We start from the raw sequence: 16259 nt of genomic DNA on the forward strand, positions 1-16259 counted from the left end.
GGCACAGTGGAGCAGTATTTACCACTGGAGGAGTCAGAAAGCGAAGTTGGTGATTTCGGTGAATTTCCATTCAACCAGCTGCAATTGATTTGAGGATTTCAAAGCATTTGCAAACAATTTCGTTTTCCAAGATCCCCGAAACCCCATCCCAAGATCCCCTAATCTCAGTCCCACCCCAGATCAATTCTCTCGGCAAACTCAATTTCCAACAAAACTAACCCCAGTGAGCCTGTGGCAACCGTCGTGGTCGTCGTCCTACCCAAAAAATAACCTGTCCCAGGACCCCCTCTACACCTATGGCATGCCTGGAAAACTCTCCAGGCCGTCCTTCTCCAACGAGGAGAACCCCACGCCTACTCGCCAGCCCCTCTACCTGCCAAACCCGCTTTCCCAGCCCAATTCGGCCCAGCCTTTGGAAAACCAGCAGGAGGGCCTCTCGTCCTCGCCGTACCAGTACATGCAATATCCGTTGCAGCAGCCTCCTGTGATAGGCCCGGCTTTCCAGAATAACCTGAACCCCAACTTCAACAATAACCAGGAGTTCCACGGCGAGTGGGACCCCTCCATCAGCAGCGCTGACAGAAACGGCCTGGTTGCTTCGAGAGATTCCAAGGAATCCACCCACTCCCGCTCCTCTGTAGACCAGAGCAGCTCAGAAACGTCCCGTTCGCTGAGCGATCAGGCCAAACCCCGTTCTGCTTCTGGCGGTGTCACGAAAAGATCCCGGATGGGCTGCCTTACGTGCCGTCAAAGGAAGAAGCGGTGCTGTGAAACGAGGCCCAAGTGTTCCGAGTGTCTGAGGCTTCGATTGAACTGTGTGTGGCCCAAGCCTGGAACGGAGCACAAGAACAAGAGCAAGGAGGTGAAGAGCCAGGAGAACACCATTGATCACGATGTGTATGGCAAGATCAAGGTGTTGCGGGGCATTGTGGAGTACCGATCCTCTTGATGAAGAAGCAATTGAGAAGCCAATTCAGAAGAAGCCAATTGAGCTAGGTCTTGACGGATTGTCTTACTACTCGAGTATTGACGCCATGACCTTGATCTGTTCACCAGAAGTCTGGAACTCCCTCACTTAATCCAGATAGCGGGCGAAACAAGGCAGCGTTTCACATTTGGTGAAGCTGTTTCAGGATGTTTTCCCACTGGTGTTCAGGAATCCTCATGCTGACAGTGTTTCGACAGATTCTACAATGTCGATCCACAACGCTATAAGCTGCTAGGCTGCTTCCCCAGCCTAACACCCTTTCTGGTCCGCCAGACGCCCTAGGGCATTTTTAGATGACAATACACATGCACCGGATGTGCAAAGATAGATTTCAAAACTCGGCTGTAGGCACAAAACGTAGGAAAGATTTTGATGTCCAAGTTAGTTCAACGAGCGTTTTATGTCAATTGAACAGAACCTGTCACTTAAACCAAGTGACAGAATAAACTTCCATTCAAAACCCGTTCCTGACGGCTGCCCGGCTATCTCTACAAACCCAAACAGCCGTCCAGTGCAACCTGAGTAAACCGAGGAATGTTCAGAAGGATCTTAGCCAACAAACAGAAACTTTAGACGACGAGAAATATTCCCACAAAAGTCATGCCTGAGCTTATTGGACTAGGGGATTTCGCTTTTCCCCAGAGGAGCCACACTGGCGCAATTGGCCATGCTACGTCTGACTGGACTAGCGGGTCGTTTCCATTCCAAGGCAGCTCGAAACGATGCACAGTAATGCCCGTAATTGAGGAGAATTCCAGCGTGATGCAGAGAACTGACGATACGGAAGAATGGCGTTTCTAGAACCGTCACAACCCGTAGTTCCAGAAACAAGCTGAAACGACGACTCCGCATCAGAATCTCGTTTAGCAACCCTGCTTTGTGGAGAAGGCCTAAAGTTAGTTTCACAAAGGTCTTGACAAAAAGCAAAATCTCGCCAACCTCCCACGCAGCCTTCACCAACCAAAAGAGAACCACAAAAACAACACCGCAAGCCAGCCCGCTGTCGACAGAAGCCTCAGTAGCAAAAACAAGGCGAAGGGCCCCGCCCGGTCCGTGCCTAGAGCCCCAGAAACACCTTATCATGGCCTTTTCACTGTAGAAAGGGTAATCCAAGCCGCCAGGTAGGCAAACGCCCGAGTGTAGACGCCATGCCGCCTTTCGGAAGCCCTGAAAACCATAAGAAAACCCACATGCCGACGCCGAAGACCGCCAGGTTCGGGTTCAGGGTCGGTACTCCGATGCACGTAAGGGTTTTGGCGAGCTAAGAATAAGCGGCATACAGCCCTTTTTACAGAATGCCGGGGGTAAGCAAACTGTACGGCTGGTAAAAATGTCTCAAGTTTTCTTGTTTGCTGGGCCCTCCACCCGTGGGAGCAATGTGCTGGTGGTTGGGTGGAAAGGGTCCAAATTGGTACCGTCCAGTCAATTCTCTCCAATCTCTCCTCCCTCCGGAATTGCCCAGAAACCGGACCTCCAGGCCGTTGGAGGCGGTTATCGTGCTGAACAATAGCTCCGTTTGTCGACCCCAGTACCCTGGAAAACCGAAATTTAACCGACACACCTCGCTTCTATCCAGAGGGTGCAGCAAACAAGGCCATGCTGGATGGGCTAAATTAGGCGGAGCCGCCTGGAGCCAAGGGATTCTCGAAAAGGGAAATCACGATATCTGGGGCGCCCTGCTGCCAGGTGGGAGACATTTCTGGGTGTTTTTTTTTATTTCGGTTAAGGGTTCAGGCATGGCGTTAATCAGCAAGTAGCCGAGGAGGTCCTGTTTTGTTATGGGGGCGTGTGTGCCGGACCAGCTGGTGGCTGGCGGCAGGCCGCTCAGGCCGTCTACGAGGTTTTAAGAACCGGTGTGGTTTTTTAGAAAGAAAAGTGGTGTGTTTTGGTGGAGATTCGAATTTCTGGAATCCTGCTGGATAGGCCCGCCCAAACACCCGTACACCTTATGATGCACGGGTGTACACTCTCACTCACCCAAAACCTCATACATTTTTCTAAAGTGCACACCCGTGCACCATCAACACTCTGTTCCTACCGCACCAACCTCAACACCACCTCAACCCCAAAAACCCTAGTTTGCCTGCACAGCACCGCCAATGTCCGCCGAACAACACACCTTGCGGGAAAGGCAAATATGTATGTTTCTATTAGGCCTTGGCCACGTGACTCAATTCCCCTCAATCCGCTAACAACCCAGCCGCCCTTGAGCGAATGCTCCACCTCAACAAAGACGGCACTGCCGATCTCACGTTGGCCTCGAAATCGGAGGAAATCGTGTGGAAGGTGCTTGTGATGGATAAGAAGTCGCAGGCGGTGATTTCGTCTGTTTTGCGTGTCAATGATCTATTACGTTGTGGAATCACCGTCCATGCTTTGCTTTCAGGCTCCAGATCGCCTTTGCCTGACGTGCCTGCTATTTACTTTGTGGAGCCTTCCGTGGAGAACGTGACCCAGATTATCCACGATTTGCAGAACGACACGTACGAGTCGTTTTACGTGAATTTTACCCTGACCATCAACAGAGAGCTTTTGGAGGAGTTTGCCAAGAAGGTCTCGCTCTGCGGCAAGGGCAACAAGATCAAGCAGGTCTACGACCAGTACCTTGACTTTATCGTGACGGAGCCCAACTTGTTTTCGCTCGATACGGCCAAAACCTTCACAAAATTCAATTCTCCTTCGACCTCAGAAGACAACATCCACAGACTCGCCAACACCATCGCCGACGGCCTTCTCGCCACCTTGGTGACCATGAACTGCGTGCCTATCATCAGATGTCCGAAAAACGGACCAGCGGAGCTTGTGGCAACCCAGTTGGACATGAAGTTGCGTGACTACAACTCCAATTCTCGTGGCTCTGGATCCCAGCTGCTCCAGCAGCGCCCCGTGTTGATAATTTTAGACAGAAACGTCGATTTGGCGTCAATGTTCTCCCACTCGTGGATCTACCAGTGCATGGTGAGCGACGTTTTTGAATTGCGCAGAAACACCATCAAGGTGGTCAAGTACGACGATAAGGACAACTCGCACGTGAAGAGTTATGATGTGGACCCTAAAGACTTCTTCTGGAACAAAAACTCGCAATTGCCTTTCCCCGATGTCGTTGAAAATGCTGACGTCGAGTTGAACTTATACAAGAAAGACGCCCAGGAATTGACGAATAGAACAGGCATTTCTAGCATTAACGACATCAATCCAGACGCAAATGCCGACACATCGCTTATTCAGCAAGCCGTCGAAGCCTTGCCCGAGCTCACCGCTAGAAAAACAACATTGGACATGCACATGGACGTCTTGGGTTCGCTTTTGAAGGAATTAGAGGCCCGTACGTTGGACAAGTTCTTTGAAATTGAGCAAGGGTTCCTGGACCCCAAGGTGCAGAGCGAGTTCCTCGAGCTTTTGAAGTCAGACTCCAAGAGAGACAACTCCCTCGATAAGTTGAGAACGTTCCTTATCTTGAGCCTCTTGGCAGACTTGCCAGAATCTTACTCAAAGCAGTGCGAGCAGACCTTGGCACAGAAGTATCCTCAGCTCGACATGAGCGCCATAAAGTACGTTCGCAAGTTCAAGCAGATGACTAAGATGTCGCAGAACGTCTCCTTGAACGAGCAGCTGAGCTTGAAACACAGCGTTGGCGACACCAACAACTCTGCTTTGTTCAACGGTCTTTCTTCCAAATTGTACGGCTTTACGGAAGGTAAGCTTTCCGGCGGTATTTCCTCGTTGGCTAGTGGTTTGAAGAAGCTCTTGCCAGAAAAGAAAAACTTGCCCATCACCAACATCGCAGAGGCCATCATGGATCCAGCCAACGCCTCGAACAACTCCATGCATATCACAGACGAATACTTGTACCTCGATCCCAAGTCACGAGGTGGCCACCTGAAGCCGCCAAAGAGGCAGCTGTACGAAGAAGGCATTGTTTTTGTCGTTGGCGGTGGAAACTACTTGGAATACCAGAACTTGTCTGAGTGGGCCAACGTGCCCGGCAGACCACACAAGGGCGTTGTCTACGGCAGCACGGATATCGTCACGGCCAAGGACTTTGTACAAGAGATACTGGAGCTTGGGCAATTGGATTAAGTCGGGGAAAATGGGTGTTGCAAGAACTACCTGAGCATATATTAGGCGCTCTAATATAACGAAGTGCACGTAACCCTACATCAGCGTAGTAACGGTGTGTATTGTATCTGTCTTCGAAGGCACTGGGGCCGACTCATATCTGCGTATATTACATTTTTTAGAGGTAGCCCTTGGTGGAGCCCAACACTTGCATGGAGCGGCGGGAGTCCAAGAACAAAAGCTCACACTCCTCGACGTCGGCGGCGATGATCTCGGAACGGTTAGCCGTTTTAGCCAAAATACCGGCAGGAGCCAACAATTGCAAGGCGTATCTCAAGGAGCTGGCAGCGCCGTGCTCCGCCAACTTGGTCAAGGCGTCCGGAGCAAGCACGAGGTTTTCAAGCTGGGCACGTTTCGAAACAATGGTCTTGATTTCCTCCTGGTTGTAAGGAAGCGTCTTGACGATCAAAAGACGGTCGATCAAGTCGGGAGGACAGCCGTGCGGGTACTTGACGTCGTCGTCGGTGCCTCTGATGGTGGTCATGCCTCTGTTGGAGGCCAAGATGACCACGGGCGCAATCGAGCTCTCAAGCGCTCTGTTCAAGTATGTGAAGATTTCAATGTCCAACATGTTCACCTCGTCAATGAACAACACACCGGGGATGAGCTCGGCCACGCCCTGGTCGATGTACTTCAGCACGACCTTGTTGACCTCGGCCCGCAACTTGTCGGTGATTTCCGTCTTCTTGGGCTTCAACAACTGGCCCATCATGGAAAGCACATCCTGGCCGCCCTGCGGACGGGCGTTGGCCACGTCCAAATCGTGGAGCGTCACGTCCTGGACGATTTCTTTCTTTTTGTGCACCTCCCCCTTGGGCAAAGGCACGTACTCCTCGGCCTCAAGGTCGAATTCGGTGGCATAGGCGTCGGAACGACCCACACGCTTAACGGCTCCGGTGTTGGCCTCCACGTAAATAACATCACCCACAACAACCCGCTCTTTCTGGATGCTCTCGTAAATCAGCGGGTCCAAACGCAAGTTCTTGGTACCCTTGGCCGTTTTCAAGCCCACGATAACGTGAGAGATGGTCTTTCCATACCCGCCCAACGGGTTCTCGGCCTCCTCGGGCGTCAACTCAATCACCTCTCCTTCGTACACCTCCTTGGTCTCCTTGATCCGGAGGCCAATGGCCTTTCTGAAGTTCTCCATAAGCGCTGCTGTTTTCTTGACTTCAGCCGAGTACAACTCCGATCCGACAATCGGACAAAACGGCACTTTTGGCCCGAGTTCCTGGGAAACCGCCAACGCCAAAGCGGTCTTTCCGCTGCCCGGCGCACCCGCCAACAAAATGGCCTTTCCGCTCATCCGTTTCGTTTTGATCAAGTCAACCACAACTCCACACGCCTCTCTGGCCTGTGCTTGTCCGACAAAACCGCCATCGACGGGTTTCGCCACTCCATGCTCGTCAAGGCCTAGACCCTTGATGTGCGTGTGCGTTGCCGTGCGCAGCGGCCCGGCCGCGTACTCCTTGACTTCGTTGATTTCAACCATGTTGATTGAAGAAATGGACTGCGATGGAGATGTAGTAGGTGGAGCGCACCCGTACACCAGGACTTTGGGGCGTGGTTTGGGCAGTGGTTTGGGCAATATATATAGAAGGGTGCTTTTTATAACTTTTATTTGAACATGGGAATGAAAGAGGTTGAGAGGATTTTTGGGGGCTTGTGTGGTGGGGGATCGGCTGGTGGATATGGAGGACTGAGGATGAGAATGTGTGGTTGCGAAAAAGGGCTTCCATTGATTTAGCCTAGTCTTCTGACTTTTTTCAAATATCAATTTTGTTCTCCATTCCAGCCTAGTAGACCAAGCTGAAGAAGAATGAAATGTTTGCACGAAACCTCTAGGACGGCGGCATGTATCATGTCACAATCGTATTCAATCGTTGAAACAGTCCGTGCAGCTTCGTTATTTTTACTTCAAAATGTAAAAACACAAGTACCAAAGCGAATGTGGTTGCGAAAATGGGCTATCTACATTGAACTTTCTACTTTCTTCCTTTTGCTTTTCAAATTTCGAAGTATTTCTCAATTATCAGCTCTGGCGACCAAGTTGAATAGATGTCAAATATTGAAGTCGTATATCAAATGGTTGTTGTTTGCAATGCTTAATAAGAAGGTGGGATTCATTTCGTTTTTTTTTCTACTTTCTTCTCTCGAACTATTTCCAACTCGTGTATCAGCACTGCTGACCAAGTTAAACAAACCTCAAATATTGAAGTCGTATATAAAATGGCTGTTGTTTGCAATGCTCACTAAGAAGGTAGCATGTACCCTCAATCCCATCCCGTGATATAGTTTTAAACATCGAAGCATTCAATTGAACAAAGCATAATTAAGGGGAAGCCTTTTACAGTGTGAGATGTGCTGGTGGAATTTGGGTGGGTATGTACCCGGTAACCGATGCAATCACTGCATCTATAGAACTTCTTCAAGTGGGGGCTCCGTACGTTAATGGAGAGTTTAGATTGTGAGCTTCATGACTTCTGGCAGTGCAGTTTTCTTGTAATGAACATGGATGAAGTCACGAAGCAGATCACCTGTGTGTTTCGACATTGAGAGGATGCATCATGGAATAGAATTCAGAGGCTTAAATCCCAACAGCTTAAGATTCACTGATAAGGGTAAAGCATATGACGCCATCTTTGTACATAAATTGTGGGTTTGCTTGATTGCAGCCAAAATGGGAGGCTACATCTTTGAATTTTTGACGCTCTTCAAAATTCTGATTTCGGTTCTCCGGCAAAGAATCACATTCAAGAGAAATTTTTAAATTTTTCAAAAGCCTGCTCATGCTTCTTATTGTTATTAACCTTGGGTGTGGTTATATTCACAGCGGTTAACTCAAAGCTTCAAAATCTTACCCTGCGTCTATTTTTTTTCCTAGAAAAAATAAGCTTTTGCTTTCTGAAAAATTACCTACCAACTCTATTCCCGATCGAAATTACTTTAGACATCTGAAAATGCAACTGATGCAAAATCTAGATCGGCCGACGCTCTAATTAAGGAAGCCGTGGTGCCTCAATCCTGCCTGGGTCAAAAACAGGAAACACCAGCGGGATTTTTTAAAGTCGTGAAACTTAGAAAAACATTTCCTTGAAATGAAACAGCCCAGAATCCCAAAGTTACACGAGTCCCCAATGCCATAAACAGAGAATCCAAAAAATCAAATATATGACGGAAAAGGGACAATCAGAAGTCGATTTCGTGAACAGGTGAAGAGGGGTTGTTGAGAGCATAAATGGCTTGTTTTCTCCGAAACGTACTAAAGGCTTCGGGGCTCCTTATAGTATGACAACGGTAACCCTTCAATGTCATTGATAGGGCTGCACTTCCAGAGGTCAAAGGGTGATTCCAATAGATCCCCTAGATCCCTGAATATCCACAAATTCCGGAGAAAGTAGGACCCAAAGGAGCCCAAGAAAGCTCAGGAGGTCTACAGAACCCTACTATCCCTCTTTCACCGGGTTTTCGGACCGAGGCTTCCGAAGCTACAGATTCAAAATACGGCAACAAAAGTATCATCAGCCACACAATTCGGGACCAATGTTTCTCTACAATCGTTCCGACGGGCACATTGGCAGAAGTTGTGACTTGATTGAAAGAGGAGACATCCAGAGACTTCGAATAAGACGAGTGATTTTGCGGATTGCATTGGAGGGATTTCACACGGAGAAATTGAATTCGAAAGGAGCTGCTATTGCAGTTTGGGCATTGACGAGTTATGTCTTGTTCGCTTGAGGGAGGTGGATTAGGGTCAGAGATATTTGGAATATAGTTTCTGGAGGGTAGCAAAGTAGGATCTTTAATTGACCGGAGCAAAATCAAGATGACCGAAAAATAAACATTGAAGACAAATCATCTCCTTCGTCGACATTGTAGCACCGGTTACGGATGAAAACTCACCAATCAAAGCAATCCTGCTCAAGACAAAAAAAAAAGAAAAAAGGCCACAAAGACGGCGAACAGCTCGGTTAAGCATACACGAAACGCTTCTAAGTCAAAGTATAACATTTTCACCTCCCGAACGAACTTGCAGATCCTAATTCAAAAAGAGCTTTTCTGCATCGATGCATCTGCTCCAAAGATGATGAGACAGACATGCCATCAACATCGCTACTTTTGCGTTCAACCGCCCAAAAATGTCCAATTCTGTGTCATAACATTCCCATCAACTCGTCCTTGAAATCTCTCAATTCCAGTAACAAAAGCTCCCACCAAACCTCTTTGAAACCCTCTGCGAGTACTACCGAGCTGCTTAACTAAAACATCAGATTAGCCAGGATACAGAGGGACAAACTCCAACGAAGTTTCTTTAGGTACCGAGGCATCCTGTCTCATCACCAAACGACTTTGCCGTCTTGCTGGACCCTGCTTAATCGAAGCTGTCAACTATTCCTCTCTACATATTGACGAAAGCCTCGGCTTTTTTGGAGAAGAAGAAGACTCTCCAAAGTTGGCTAGAACTATCGTGACGTTCCAACCTAGCTTGAATCCATCACTCTACCCGCATGTAGGCGCAAGGATGAAAAAAAAAAAAAAAAAAAAAAAGCTTCGGAAGCGTTATCCGTGGCTCTTGCAATACGGACGCAATTTCGAGATCCCAGATTTGGGGCTTTGAACACTTTTTTTTATTTTGATGCTTGTTTATTCTTTTTGGCAAACCGCTACCAACTCGGTTCGTCTTACGCGTTTAAACGATATGAACCTCGTGCTCGAGGCGAACCCTTGCATTACTCGACAAGTGCATAATAATATTCGGACTCCCGTTACACGAAATCCGGGTCAAGCGGCACCAGAATTGAAACCAAGGTTTGTAGAACAAGAACGCTTATCCATCAATTTGTTTTTTTTTTTTTTTTCTTGAGGAGGTGTGGCTCTTTTGCCGTCTTCGTAACTTTGCTGATCTACCAGACGGATAAGCGACTCGGGTGACGCTTAAGCAGACGCAAAGGCCCATCGTCACCCGCTAAAACGCACCATTTGAGGTATTTGTCGAAATATTAACAAGGCAGAAAGCCCCAAAATCCTCCAGGATGAGCGGAAGTCCGCAATGTGTATCTTAAATAGAAGCTGCGGTATACCGGTTTTGTCTTTATCTAGAAGCGAAGCCTCTTGGACTTGCCTCGCTCACATGTACGATGCATAGTAGGAGCTTTTGCTGGTCCAAATAAAAAAACGCACGTCCGTATCAATGCATGAGAATCCCCAGGGCCCTCGGCGGCAGACTGGGGCATTTTTCTGACTGGGTTTTAAGAAGGTGGTTTTTTTTTGGAGGCATTTTTAAATTGGTTTTGACAGATTCCTGAGCGGCTTAATCAATGGGATTGTTCTTTAGCAGCGGCGACTAGGAGTCCTGCAGGACTTGTTCAATGCGCTGGTCGGAGATTGGAGAGCATGTGTATTCGAGAAGAGAGAGCCATTCGACGCACCATGCGCGACAAGACAATTACACATGACGCACTCTGCATTATCAGAGACGCACTTTGCAAAGCCGGTGACGCAGAGCGTCAAACGCTGCAGAAGGTCGCTTTGAGGGCGCGACATTAAGGCGTGCACATAACTCCCACAGCCTTTTCTCGTACTGCAGGCAGCTATCAGGCCGCTCGCCTTCCACTATCCGAGTCCAAGCTCCAAACCAGTAACAATTGCAATTTTTTTTTTTCAAGTAGAGAGCCCGGGTGAATTAGGAAACGGTTAGTTGCTGCGGGAAGACCCACGCTACAAATTTTATCCTCGATACAGAATCCGCCTCGTATTGTTTCATGTCGCTGGTCAATAGAGCACATAGCAGAAAACGCAAAACCTCATATCCTCTCCAGAATAAACGCTGACCGGGTAGTTTCATCCCTTGTCACTTCAACCTTATATCATTGTTTCCCATGGGGCTGAAGATGAACCCATACATAGCACTGCACACTTGTACCTTCGCTAACTCTCGTCGGTTCTTTTGAGACATTGATCCTCCACCGATTTCATTCCCTTTGCCTCGATGCGGTCATAACCGGCAGAGTCGTTTCTTTTGATCCTGGCAACATGCATGGACTTTAGCTTCGAAGCTCCTTTTTGAATTTGAGCCATGGGACGTGGTAGGAGCATTGGGAAGAGGGGATTGCACTTTAATGATACATGGGGGCTTGCATCCTTAATTTCCTGACTCCGGAAATGTGATATTTTGGGGATTGTCTGGAATGGTCTGTATATCTCCAAGTACAATTGCAACGATTGCAATTTGACATTTTCTGTGGACTGTCTGGGATTTGTCTGAATATCTCCGAGCAGTAACAATTTCAACGATTGCAAAATGCCCATCAATGCATCAAACCTCAAAATGCGAATACGAGGACCCTGAGTCCAATTGCCATTTGCGGTCAATGCAACTCCTCTCCGAGAGTATCTGCAAAATTCCTTCTGGGGTAACTGTATCCCTTAAAATGTGTCATGACGGGGAGACCGCTTTTTTTGTGGAACTTACTCTGCCTGTCTAGACCAATTCGTGGTACCTGTATTTGTCTGGAGCTCTGACAGTGTCAGTAGCCCGTGATCTCCCTAAATAACAGTCGGAGCTCGGCCTATTGACTATTCCGTAGAGGTCATGCAACGAACATAGCCACGGACTTGGACCCAGGGGTATATGCAAAAAAATTTAGTCATCCTCGGGAAGCTCAAACTCGTCGTTTGGTTCCTTGGGCTCTTGATTCTCGGACCATTGCGTGACATCGTCAATGTAGCTGAGAATGGTGGCCACAGACGTGGTGTCTTTTGAACATGTAAGGGGAAGGAACTGTACCATGCCAAAATCGTCCACTAGCTGTGCAATGCTCTTGTTGAGGCGAGCGAACCGAGGATTAAGCTGCTTGTCCGCGTCCTTCTCCAAAACAAGCGGGTCTGGGTTCAAAAATTGTTTAAGCTGTTTCTTTGAAACTTCATCTTTGATGAGGTCGATCTTTGACAAGATGTTGATGTGTGGTAATTCGAGCAAGATCATCGCCGACATTGCACTTAGAGCGCCACTGAAGAACTTGGATCTGTCAATGACAAATGGCGCTTCCAATAAATATGTGGCACACAAATTGAAGTTCAATGTTGTCTGTAAATGACGCACAATCGTCGGCAAGACAGGCACATGCGTATAGAGCTCGATCTGACCGGGACAGTCAAAGATCAAGTACTCGTCGTTGTAATCTCCAATTTCCTCATCGAGCCAGTCCAAGTTATTTAAAAGGTACTCAAAGCAAAACACCAACGCACCGTTAGGACCCATGCCCATTTCTTCCATGGCATCATCCACGGAAATAAGGTCTCTGATATCCACCGTAAACTCGTATTCCGTTGGTTCTGCCGCAGGATCCAAATTCACTATGTGGGCTCTTCTGCCAATTGATTGCATGTGGTAAATGATGGAATTGCAAAATGTCGATTTTCCGGCGCCCGCAGGGCCAAGTGCAAGAACTCCGATTCGGGACATGGTGAAGTTGTGGATAAATCTGTAGTTTTGTGGGGAATTGGAGATCTCAATGATGTATTATGTGATGGCTTGATGAGGTCGTGCGCAGTTCATAAGTGCACTAGCGACACCAGCACAGGTCGTAGTCGTTTTCCATCTGTAAGCCAACGTCAATCTTGTATTTGGCAAAAACTTCCTGACACTGCTTTTTAAGCAGAGTTTTGCTTTCTCCCCTGTAGACCTGTATGTGGATATAACCTTTGATCTGTTTTGAGTGGGATGGCCAGAAACGAACAGAAGTGAACGACTTTATGCCCTTGATGGTGGTGATGTCGTTCAAAGCATTTCTGACTGTTTGTTCCTTCTTTTCGCCAAGCTGAAGTAAGAGTGATGAGCCTGTGGATTTGATGAGTGGCACAGCTGTTGAAAAGATCAATACAGCAATGATGATCGACGCCACAGGGTCGAAACCTTGCCATTTAAAGAGTGTAGTGAGAATTGTCGAAATCACCACTCCAACGGATCCCAAGGTATCGGCAAGAATGTGAAGAAAAATTCCTCTCATGTTGTCATTGACCTCCTGTTCGTCGTCTGCTTCTGCATGGCTGTGGCCGTGACTATGGGAATGTGAATGAGAGTGTCCATGAGAATGTCCGTGATCATGGGAATGTCCTCCATGACTGTGACCGTGGTTGAAGGCAAAAATACCCACGATGTTCACCAAAAGGCCAAGAATAGAGACGATGATAAGTTCTGTGGTTTGCTGGAGCGCCACAGGGTGGAAGAGTCTGCCAATGGCTTCGAAGATGATACTTCCACTGATTCCCATGAGTAAAACGCCGTTGGTGAAACCGGCCAAAATCTCGAAATTTTGAAGTCCAAATGGATAAAGGCCGTTGGCGTTCACGGGGTTCTTTGAGAGCACTCCGGCTATCAAGCCCAAGGCCAAAGAAGCACAATCAAGCGCCATATGGAGAGAGTCACTCAAAAGACCCAACGACTTCGATCTGAACGAGTACAAAAGCTGCACAAACATGAAGGCCGTGTTGAGGAGGAGGAAGTTGAAAATGGCACGGGTGTCTGAGTGGCTGAGAATCTCCGTGACAATGTGTGGTTGAGCTGTAGGAGTATCTGAAGGAAGAGCGGTGAATTCCTCCAGAAGATCGACTTTAATACCCAATGGAAGCACCACCGACACGATGGCGTCAAGAACACCAAAAGGGCTCGTTCTAAGTACAAATGTCTCCAAGGAGTAGGTGAAAACGGACACAACCACCATATTAGTAGGAGAACGCAACTTGGCCTCTGGAAGCAGCACCAAAAGCAAGCCGCCGGCGGCCAAGTTCATCAATAAAAACAAGTAGTTAAGCTGGGTGCCGTAGAGCACCAAAACGGACACTCCAGTGGCCGCAGCAGCACCGAAAAGTACCGCATAGTGCTTCGCAAAAGGATTAAAGTGTCTGAGCAAAGACTTGCGGAGAAGCACAAAAGAACCAATCAAAATGGCGTAGCCCACAACTGTCGACACGGCAGTACCGCTCCACGCGTCGTAAACGAACGCCAACGCCGTGTATGGCGTGTAAAACGAAAAGTACAACCCCAAGTACAAAGTGGCCGTTCTGGATGCTGGAAGCACCGCTGACGCGGCGAAAAACGACGCAATTGCCGCCAAAGCAACCCAAAGCGTTTTGGAAGACCGGCTCTTATGGGCAGACAGCGCCTCCAGATTGACCAAAAGGCCTCCACAAGCCAGAAAGAAAAGCGCCTGGAAAATCAGCACCAAAACACGTAGAAACCAGCAAGAAGTCGTATGTGGCGCCTCGTGGGCCACCACAAGCCGGCCCGTGATAATAAGCACCGGGAACGCCGCCAAAACAGGCAATGTGCTTTGGAAAGCTTCTGTTCTCGACTGGAAAGGTCTTTCTGTGGACTTTGACGGGCTTGGCGTGGACGGATTTTGCTCAAATTTCGCCGGAAGCCCCAGCGGGATCGTGCCGAGCGGCGGACGTGTTTCGGGGTCCCCCACGCCGGCGTTTGTGTGTTCATTCAAAGAAGGTGTAGTTGAGTTGGTGATATTTGGCTGGGGCTTATGGGCAGGACGTGTCTCGTGGGTGTATTATACATTGACGAGGGGGTGGGGGAGTTGTTGATTTTTGGTTGGATTATTTTTCTTTGTTTGAATTGAGAAGGGTTGTATTGTGAGTACGTTTTTATTGAATTTGGGTTGGGGTTGGGTGTTAGGAAATGGCTGCAAAATATCACGCTCACTGGAATGTAGCGATACAAAGTGGTGGATTAGTTGAGGTGGAAGAAAGGAGACCTTATTGTATGTAGAAAGAATTGAAAAATCAGTACGTAAAGGACTTGTTTAGTGGATGTTGTGACAGAAGAGGTAGTATCATATAGTGCTGGGTGCATGTGTAGCTTTCAGCCTCGCATCTATAATAAGAAGCCGAATAACAAAGCTTTTATCGGATTGAGAATTATAGAATAGATAACACGTATTAGTCATAATTGAAATTTTGTTTGAAAAATTGATTCTGTGAATGGCGAATGGTATGTGAAAGCCTCGTTGTGGGTAACACTGTCATGCTAATCTGAAGATGAGTGGAAGTTGAAAGACTGTCAGAAGTTATGACTCAAGGAAAGAGAAATCAATAAATACCTTGACAATTTGCTTTTTTCCACATTTCGCCTAGATCAAAATTCAGATTCGGACTGACCATCCTTCTTTTTCCACTTTTCAAAACTGATTGGTGAATCAAGCTTTAAAAAGGACCTTATAATGTTCAGTTGATGTGACGCATCCAGCGCTATATGATAAGAAGTTGGCGAATCCCATATTATCTGAAAATTTAGCAAGAGGGATGAGGGGGGATAATGAATTGAAAGTAAGCTTGTCCCCGAGGATTTAATAGTGTACGGTTTGCTGTGTCTATGTGAGACACTAGGGCAGTACTGTAAGGATGCTCGGATGCATCCATGGTAATTACGACTAACACTTGGATATAACTTCCTTGACTTCTAAACTAAGACGAAGCACTTATACCTGAACATAGATAGAATTTGTTGTGATCTGTTTTTACGTTAACGGGAATTGCCTAAAGTGGTTCTCTTGTCTGATATCTGAAACCGTGAATTTCCTGTTATTCCGTGTATCACCTGGTGTCCTTCTTCGAGTCAGGAAAGTAGCTCCTCCTTTATGTTTGATATCCGCTTGGTGCTAAATGTGTATCAATCGTTCCTAGCGTGTTCCTCACAAGTACCATGACGATCTGGAGTGCAACTAGATGAAGTTGAAAATGCCGTAGTAATGAAATTTTTATTCTAAAGATCAAAAGGGCACGCCTTCCAATTTTGCCTTTTACGAGGTCTCGCCCACTTCGAAGTATGGCCTGTCAAAGTAGCAACCGACTTCTCTTGTCCAGTATTCAGAACGGACTGGAGACACCAATTGTTAACTCAACCTTCGAAAACAGAGAATTCAATAAATCTTTTTCTCGAATTTTAGACGAAAGAGAGAAAATGAAAAGAATGGCCCATTTGGAAAATACTTACACTGTCTAGCTGCCTAGATCCACAGAACGGACCACTGGAGCTCGTAAGATTCCAAAGACAGCACGTTTAAATCCTTTTGTCGAGTACGTTTTTTAAGCAAACGGACACAAATAATGCAATTTAATGCAAACTGAGTCAAAAGTCGATTAT

At 47.4% G+C, this 16259-nt stretch overlaps 5 protein-coding genes across 5 annotated transcripts; 2 read left to right on the forward strand and 3 right to left on the reverse strand. All coding sequences in view use genetic code 12, as the record gives it.

The window, feature by feature from the left end:
• Nucleotides 1–301: 301 nt before the first annotated feature.
• CZF1 (Zn(II)2Cys6 transcription factor CZRF1) lies at nucleotides 302–949 on the forward strand (the record flags this gene model as incomplete). Its single annotated transcript, XM_025482819.1, has 1 exon — nucleotides 302–949. One exon carries the CDS (start codon nucleotides 302–304, stop codon nucleotides 947–949), a length of 648 nt encoding a protein of 215 aa, XP_025337762.1.
• A 2253-nt stretch (nucleotides 950–3202) lies between these two features.
• On the forward strand, nucleotides 3203–5068 carry CXQ87_004379 (syntaxin-binding protein; the record flags this gene model as incomplete). The annotated part of the gene is made up of 1 exon (XM_025482820.1): nucleotides 3203–5068. The coding sequence occupies one exon, from the start codon at nucleotides 3203–3205 to the stop codon at nucleotides 5066–5068; it is 1866 nt and encodes a 621-aa protein (XP_025337763.1).
• Nucleotides 5069–5225: 157 nt separating this feature from the next.
• Nucleotides 5226–6599, reverse strand: CXQ87_004380 (RuvB family ATP-dependent DNA helicase pontin; the record flags this gene model as incomplete). The annotated part of the gene is made up of 1 exon (XM_025482821.1): nucleotides 5226–6599. The coding sequence occupies one exon, from the start codon at nucleotides 6597–6599 to the stop codon at nucleotides 5226–5228; it is 1374 nt and encodes a 457-aa protein (XP_025337764.1).
• Nucleotides 6600–11750: 5151 nt separating this feature from the next.
• CXQ87_004381 (putative signal sequence-binding GTPase) lies at nucleotides 11751–12572 on the reverse strand (the record flags this gene model as incomplete). Its single annotated transcript, XM_025482822.1, has 1 exon — nucleotides 11751–12572. One exon carries the CDS (start codon nucleotides 12570–12572, stop codon nucleotides 11751–11753), a length of 822 nt encoding a protein of 273 aa, XP_025337765.1.
• A 100-nt stretch (nucleotides 12573–12672) lies between these two features.
• On the reverse strand, nucleotides 12673–15535 carry CXQ87_004382 (metal cation transporter; the record flags this gene model as incomplete). Its single annotated transcript, XM_025482823.1, has 2 exons — nucleotides 12673–14491; nucleotides 15498–15535. The coding sequence occupies 2 exons, from the start codon at nucleotides 15533–15535 to the stop codon at nucleotides 12673–12675; spliced, it is 1857 nt and encodes a 618-aa protein (XP_025337766.1).
• Nucleotides 15536–16259: the final 724 nt, after the last annotated feature.

This window comes from Candidozyma duobushaemuli, assembly GCF_002926085.2.
Source record: "Candidozyma duobushaemuli strain B09383 chromosome Unknown E_B09383, whole genome shotgun sequence".
NCBI classification, from domain to species: domain Eukaryota; kingdom Fungi; phylum Ascomycota; class Pichiomycetes; order Serinales; family Metschnikowiaceae; genus Candidozyma; species Candidozyma duobushaemuli.